The sequence below is a fragment of the Gymnoscopelus microlampas genome, assembly GCF_963454915.1.
Source record: "Gymnoscopelus microlampas genome assembly, chromosome: 14".
Taxonomy (NCBI): domain Eukaryota; kingdom Metazoa; phylum Chordata; class Actinopteri; order Myctophiformes; family Myctophidae; genus Gymnoscopelus; species Gymnoscopelus microlampas.
The window spans coordinates 22,636,487-22,643,661 of record NC_139951.1 but is presented as its reverse complement, the minus strand read 5'-3'; the positions used below and the strand labels follow the sequence as shown (position 1 = coordinate 22,643,661).

The window sequence follows — 7,175 nt, the reverse complement described above, 5'->3', positions numbered from 1 at the left end:
TTGATTTTCGATTCAATAACGTCTGTTATAAAGCCTTCCATCTCCCATGACCCTCAACCTGCGCTCTAACGCCCAACTCTCAGCTTGCAGGTACAACTCGGGGCTGATGGGGTCTCGAAGCGTCACGGTGGTCACCAGCCCCCTCTCCTCCTCCCACCTCTTTCTCTTCATCCTCTTGTCCTCCATCCTCCCCTCCATGCGGCCTGCCCTCGCCCAGGACCTCTCAGCCACCGAAACGGCGGTCAAAGACAGCGATGCTCCGTCTTCATTGCCCGCCTACTCTGTGTCGGACGAGTTCGAGGTGCCGGCCAACCAGACCACCACGGTGTCGGGCTTCAATGTTGCCGCCGCGGAGACTGCTGTCCGGAACACTCCCCCGCCCCCGGAGACGGGTCTGTCAACGGCGAACAGTGGGGGGGACGGCGACGACGAGGACGCCCCCCCATCAAGTGGGACGCGTTGCCAGGGCTACTACGACGTGATGGGCCAGTGGGACCCACCGTTCAACTGCAATGCCGGCGTCTTCCTGCACTGCTGTGGCACATGCTTCTACCGCTTCTGCTGCCAGTTCCGCCAGCAGCGCCTCGACCAGAACATCTGCTCCAACTACGACACGCCCATCTGGGCCAACACCGGCAAGCCCGTGGCCACCATCACCGAGGGCCAGGCCGACCAGGACCGAGACCGCACGCACCTGGTGGTCTACATCATCTGCGGCGTGGTGGCTATTATGGTGCTGGCTGGCATCTTCGCCAAGCTGGGCCTGGAAAAGAGCAGGGGAGGGAGCGGAGTTGGGGGCGGAGTCGCTGACCTCAGCAATGCCAGGTGAGGAGTAAGGGGCATGGGGGTGGGGGTCGGCCGGGTGTGTGTGTGTGTGTGTGTGTGTGTGTGTGTGTGTGTGTGTGTGTGTGTGTGTGTGTGTGTGTGTGTGTGTGTGTGTGTGTGTGTGTGTGTGTGTGTGTGTGTGTGTGTGCAGTATATAAACAGGTGGACGGAGGTGTGAATCTGTGTGTATTTGTGTACATACCAAAAGTGTACTTGTGCATGTAGATACAGTATATTCATGCATGCATTTATGTATGTATATGTGCATGTGTACAAAACATATTATGTCCCCTTGCATGTGACACAGTATGTGCGCATGTACAGCATGTGTTCAAGTGTGTGGGGGTATGAGGTAAAGACCATCATACAGATTCTCCTACATAAGTTCAGTAACTCATCGTTATCTCATAATCTTTGTATTGGATGATGACCAGCACCTTGACCTGTAGCAGTACAGTATAACTGCTTGTAACAATGCTCGGTATTGAGGGTAAAAGCAGGTCAAGGACATGCTGTAATTATTGTCTGAAATTAAGTTAAAGAAATTAATTTAGGAGGATTGACAGAAAGAAGAAAATAGTGGCTATTACCAAAGAGCTGAAAAGAAGCAATCACAAAAAGGATGATCACATTTGCATATTGACTTGCTTTGCTTTATGTTTAGTTTTTTGTTTTTTGTTGTACATGTGAAGCAATAATGCAATATGAGTAAAGTAATGCATGAATGTGTGTATGTACGCCGTGATTGTGAACATTGCTGTAAGGGTACATGTTCATGTGTATGGACTCCATTCATGCATTCATCAATAAGTCTCTCCCAATTCATGTTCATAAATCTCTTACTCATGTTTCTAATTTTCTTTTATTGTCTTTCCTTTCTCCATGTTTTCTTTTTTGTTTCGTCCCTCATGTACCATTTGCTTTGTTTGTACAGTGTAAGCATCACTTATATTTGAAATAAACAACAAAAAGAATGAAACCTCGACCAAACATATCTCTACTAGGATTTTTTTTTTTTACTTGAAAGGGAAAGTCTGAGATAATTCCCTCTTTCAAGGTTGTTCTCTCCTGAGATGTTGACTTAAAACTAAGTCAAGGGTGTGTTATATGATGAAGACAAGTAAAAAGCCAACACGAAGTACCGTCTCTATGCAAACACAAACACGTTCTGGGCCAGCATTTGTTTCGTTTTGCTTCCTGTAGCTAGAAAAGGCAGATAGACAGGCATTGCCAATAAAAAATCCTCTATGGAAAAGAAAAGTAATGAGCCGTCATTACTTATACATTGAGAGATTTCATATTCAATCCATGTCTCCCTCTCTCCTTCCACACAGGCATACGTACGCATGCATGTGTGTGTGCATGCATGCAAGCACGTCCACATGCACATACTGTATGCACGCATAATACTGTCTACATACCTATGCACACAAATTAGTATGCATGCCTATAAGTGCACCCACCCATGCCCATATGAACACACTATTCACTACATGCCCCTGCAACATTTTCTTGTTGCAGTGGGTCAGGTTAAACATGAGGTCCAGGGTTAAATCTGCTTCCCTCAGGAAATCATTACCACAAATGTACACGCAGCATGAACTCAAACCTCTTTTAATCGTTCTTTATCCCTCCCTCGCTCTCTCTACCTTCCCCCATCTTCCTCTCAACCCGGCTCTTCTTAAAGGTTCATTCCAGACTTCTTGCATGTTCTATAGCTTATTGATTATGACTTTTGACACACCTGACATTACTGCATTGCAGACCATTTTCCAAAGCATACCATGGTTTGTTTGGTAATAGAAAACATTGAGGAACCCAATCTCTATACATGTACTTGCAGAGACTTGAAACTCGCTTGAAATAGGTAATCCAACATACTCAATGTCACTATGCCATTATGTTCTGTTTAAAGTTCCATTATCATTCCATTACCGTTCCATTACCATTCCACCATTGCATTTTAACATGCACATTGATTTGACAAGTCCATCTGAAACTAGTCCCTAACAAAAGATTGATGAAAGATTAATGACTCAGTGATGTTTAACCGATATTGACTCAGTTATTCAGGTAAGTTTGGTAATAATGACAAACAAAATCTAAATAAATCCACTTGCAGAAAAATGGTCTATTTTCATGTATGATACATCGCCAAACCTGTTATTAGATAATAACATATATTGGCAGTGGTATGGTCCTTTTAAAGGGCTTAAAAAACAGAACCCTCATTTTATGGTTCATTCACTTCCATCTCTCTTCAAGCTATCTTTCTTTTTTTTTAAACCCATTTAGACCTGAGGCCAATTCTAAAAACACCTTCTATATCCTGACCTAAGTTTCCTGAAAAACGTCACATATTTATTCAAAAATTACAACAAATGTATGTTGCTATATACTGTACATAGCAACAAGAACCCCAAAAGGGGTTCCTGTCCTGAAAGGTATAGTTACAAATAGGGGTTCCCGCCCAAAATGGGTTCTCTCTATCTATCCACAATGCCGTTCTTCCATCTAATCCTCTTTCTTTACCTCTCTCACCTTCCACATGACATCAAAAGTTCCTTGCTAAACCTTCTCTTCATTCGTTCATCCCTCAGTTCCAAGCTGTCAACAGTTGTCATGTGTCTACATTGCAAAATCCTGACTGTTAATTTAACTATTGAGAGTGTAAAAATGCACCTGTAATACTCAGGATCTTGCAGTGCATCTCTTTCTTCTATCTATCATCTTCTTCTACATTTGTGCTTCTTATCTTCCTGCGCTTCAGGGCAGAGCTGGAGGTTTTCAAACATCTGTATATAGCAAAATACTGAGTGTTAAATCAGTGTATACTCAGTGTAAAATATTTAAAATAGTAATAATATTAATAAATAAAACTTAACCTGCAACCTTCACATTTCTTTTTTCATGTATTTTGTTCACTATTTTACTGGTAGGGAGCAGGCATGAATCCGGACACAATCTGGATTCTACTCCAGTTGAATAGCAACACCCCTTCCCTCTCCACAGTACTATCCATAAAAAGCAGAAAGTTTTGTTCCTCACAGAGGTCCTCAACCACCATTATTAGTAGCAGATCATTCTTTCTTGAACATTATACAGTTAAACCAGATAAGTGCGTCATAAAATGTCTAATTTCTCATCATCAACTCTAGGTACCATAGCATTACTTCTAGCATCTGATGGGGGGGAAAGACCAACCAGATTTTCCCAATTTGTTTCTGTCAGCATGCAAAAAAAATAGGTTTAACACAATGGTGTAACATCTGTAATGTACATGAATACCCCAGGCAACAGCTCATTCCATTAATTTCTGAGCTCCAAAAATAGAATAAATAAATAAATACAATATTGACGCCCTGGGCAGATAACCATAGCCAGGATTAAACATTTCCTGAAGGGCAGCACCTCATTGAAACGGGAACTATCCAGAAGCATAAACACATTAACACATACAGATTAACCCCTCTTACCAGATTACCCTTCCAAAGATTAAACAAACTTCAGTGAGATCACCGCATTACCGTTCTCGGGGCTGCTTCTGCCTGCTCCTGTTTAGTTATTAGTCCTTTTCCCCTGACACAAATCCCTCGTCCGAAAATGACTGTGTGACTAAAACCATGGGCCCTGTGTGCAGCTCAAATATATCCAGCCACTCAACTTTAATATTAATGAAGCAGAACATGAGGCTGCGTTACATACTTTTATACTTCCTCCAATGATCCTAAAAGCTTTCACCTGCACCCCTTTCCTTTCTTTATAAACGTAAGGCTCAGCACGCAACCAAGTATAACTCAGGTATGACTCTTCTCAGGCACATTTTCTTCTCTTTTCTAGCCCTCTCTCACTTTCCTTTTTACAGCTCTCTCACTTTCTCTTTTTTTCTAGCTCTCAATCTCCCTCTCTTTCCTTCTTCAACCCTGCAGCTCTGTGGAAGCTGATTAAAACCAAATTCCCCCAAATCAGCTTGGAAATTCCTATGCTAAAGCCCAGGTGTTCCTCCTCTTAGCCCCCCATCCCCAACAAAACCGTCACACAGTCTATTGAGTCAGGTTTTTTTCCTTCTTCTTTCTGCTGTACCAATCCTTCCCAACAAAAGGCATGTAGCTCACTATCGCAACCTGCCTTGGGTGATACATGTCATATGTAATGGGCAGCATCAACGGGGAAATGGGGGGGGGGGGCAGTGCTGGGTGAATGTACTGTACTTAAGACCCTTAAGAAACATACACACCCATTTGCACAGACAAACTGTACATACATGGAAAAGTACCATACTGTATGTACCCTGCCTCACTTACAGTACATACTGTACGCACCAACAACAACACGCTCACATGTTTCCAGACACATACAGGCACACACAAAAACTGCCCTACAAAGCCAAAGTGCAGTAAAAATAGTTTAACTGATAAAAGGGTTTAAAAGTGTTTCAATTGGTCAGCCAAATCGGTTATCGGCATATCTATCTATATGTATATCTATATCTATATCTATATATACATTTCTAAACCCAAAACCCCCCAAAAAAACCTGCCACTGTGTGGGACTAAACACAAAAACAACATATCAATGTCACTAACAAGACACGCCACAACGTGCAGAATTACTACACGCAGTCTGTAGGCCACTTCATACTGCTCAGCACACATCTGCCCCCTCGCAGCATAATTAATTGCGGCCAACACAAACTCACAACATTACAGTCGGCCATGTTGTTCCTTAGCGTCATCGCCGACCACCGCCCAACGAGACCCAAGTGAGGTCAGACAACACACTCCATATTTGGGCATAGCTCCATTGGGAACATCTCCTATTATGGCTTTATATAACCGCCCAACGAGACCCAAGTGAGGTCAGACAACACACTCCATATTTGGGCATAGTAGCTCCATTGGGAACATCTCCTATTATGGCTTTATATATTATAGAGACCAACAAACACAAAGCACCGCACAGCGGCTAGGGGGGAGGGGCGCGCAGCGCCCCGACCCTCTAGTAAGTGATATTACACTAATTAACTGATATTGTGGTAAATGTGTATGCCCCAAAATCCCGAAGGCTATTTTCACCTTTGGGATACACAAATAAGTCAGTGTCCAAAAACGTTACGGCACTTTGGCTTTGTATTAGGGCAGTATAGTTCAATTAACCTTTTAAACACTATATACTTTGTTGTATACCAAAATAAGCAATCAATAAGTTCTCAATACGTTGCATTGCGACATGTGCGACATCTGCTATTTTCCCACAAAGTCATTTATACATTGTAGGCAACCTGTGTATATGGTAGAGATCAGAACTCTTGGCCGTACAGTGAAAGGTCAGGCTAGGGTTAGCATACACACGGACCATTAAATAGGGTCACGTGCAGAGAACCAACATGGAGCCGAGAGAAATTAGTCACATGATCAAAAACATGTGCGCGCATGCGTACATGCAGTATACATGTGTATGAATGTGTCACTCACGTCAGGTGTAGGTGTGGTAAAGTGCATTTAATCTGTGAGACTATTTGCCCTTATTGAGATGAATGAAAGAGTCCAGGCATGGCTTCTACTTGGTTACTTTATTTAAGGAAAATAAGGAGTTAACATCACATGGCAGCTTCGGCAGGAAAGGGAGAGAGACAGAACTCAACTCAGAGTGGATATTTATACCCAGTGTGTATGCACATGCATGCTGTTTTCTATAGGCTTGTGCATGAGGTGTATGTGTTAAGATCTAGATGTCCAAACAGTGTGTATCCTATGTGTGTGTATGGGCATGCAAGGATGCACTTCAGTGTGCACGTAGGTGCGTGTGTTACAAATACTAAAACGGTGTGTAAATGTGTGTGTGCTAAATTAACTTTAGGTGGGTGTGTGTGAGTCCATTGTACATAAGTTAGATAAGACAATGTAGTGGTCAACTAAGGTCAGAAGGTCCATGAGAGCTGGACCCCATGGACACCCCATAGAATGTGTCCTTTATTCCCTGTGAAAAGGCATTGAGGTTTCTGCAACTAATCTGGAATCTCTCTAGTATCAGTTATCAGGCTGACCAGAGTAGGCCTTCATTAATAATGTGCATGGTTACATTGTAGTGTAAGTGCATTACAATATGGGTACTGGTATATTAGTATACTGGTATATGATATTATGTATGGATACATGTATGTAAGTACAAAACCATGTGTTGCCCTAGATCACTGTTAGTCATTGACCATAGGAGCATCCAGGGTGTAGCATCCTGCGGGGGATGTGTGTCTCTAGATCTGTTCTTTGTGTGGTTCAAATCAGGCCATGTGAGTCTGGGTGTTCATCTTAGATATTGCTAGAACTATGCTATTTCAATATACTACATAG

At 42.8% G+C, this 7,175-nt stretch overlaps 2 protein-coding genes across 2 annotated transcripts in view; one reads left to right on the top strand and one right to left on the bottom strand.

Moving 5' to 3' along the window:
* Positions 1-7,175, bottom strand: part of LOC311060979 (arf-GAP with dual PH domain-containing protein 1-like) — a 314,152-nt gene that overhangs the window by 251,832 nt on the left and 55,145 nt on the right. The window lies entirely within an intron of this gene.
* Positions 341-7,175, top strand: part of shisa8b (shisa family member 8b) — a gene marked incomplete at both ends in the record, with an annotated part of 36,951 nt that continues 30,116 nt past the window's right edge. The window contains one exon of the mRNA XM_084078249.1: positions 341-825. Coding sequence (XP_083934375.1) covers positions 341-825 — 485 coding nt within the window. The remainder of the gene's footprint in view (positions 826-7,175) is intronic.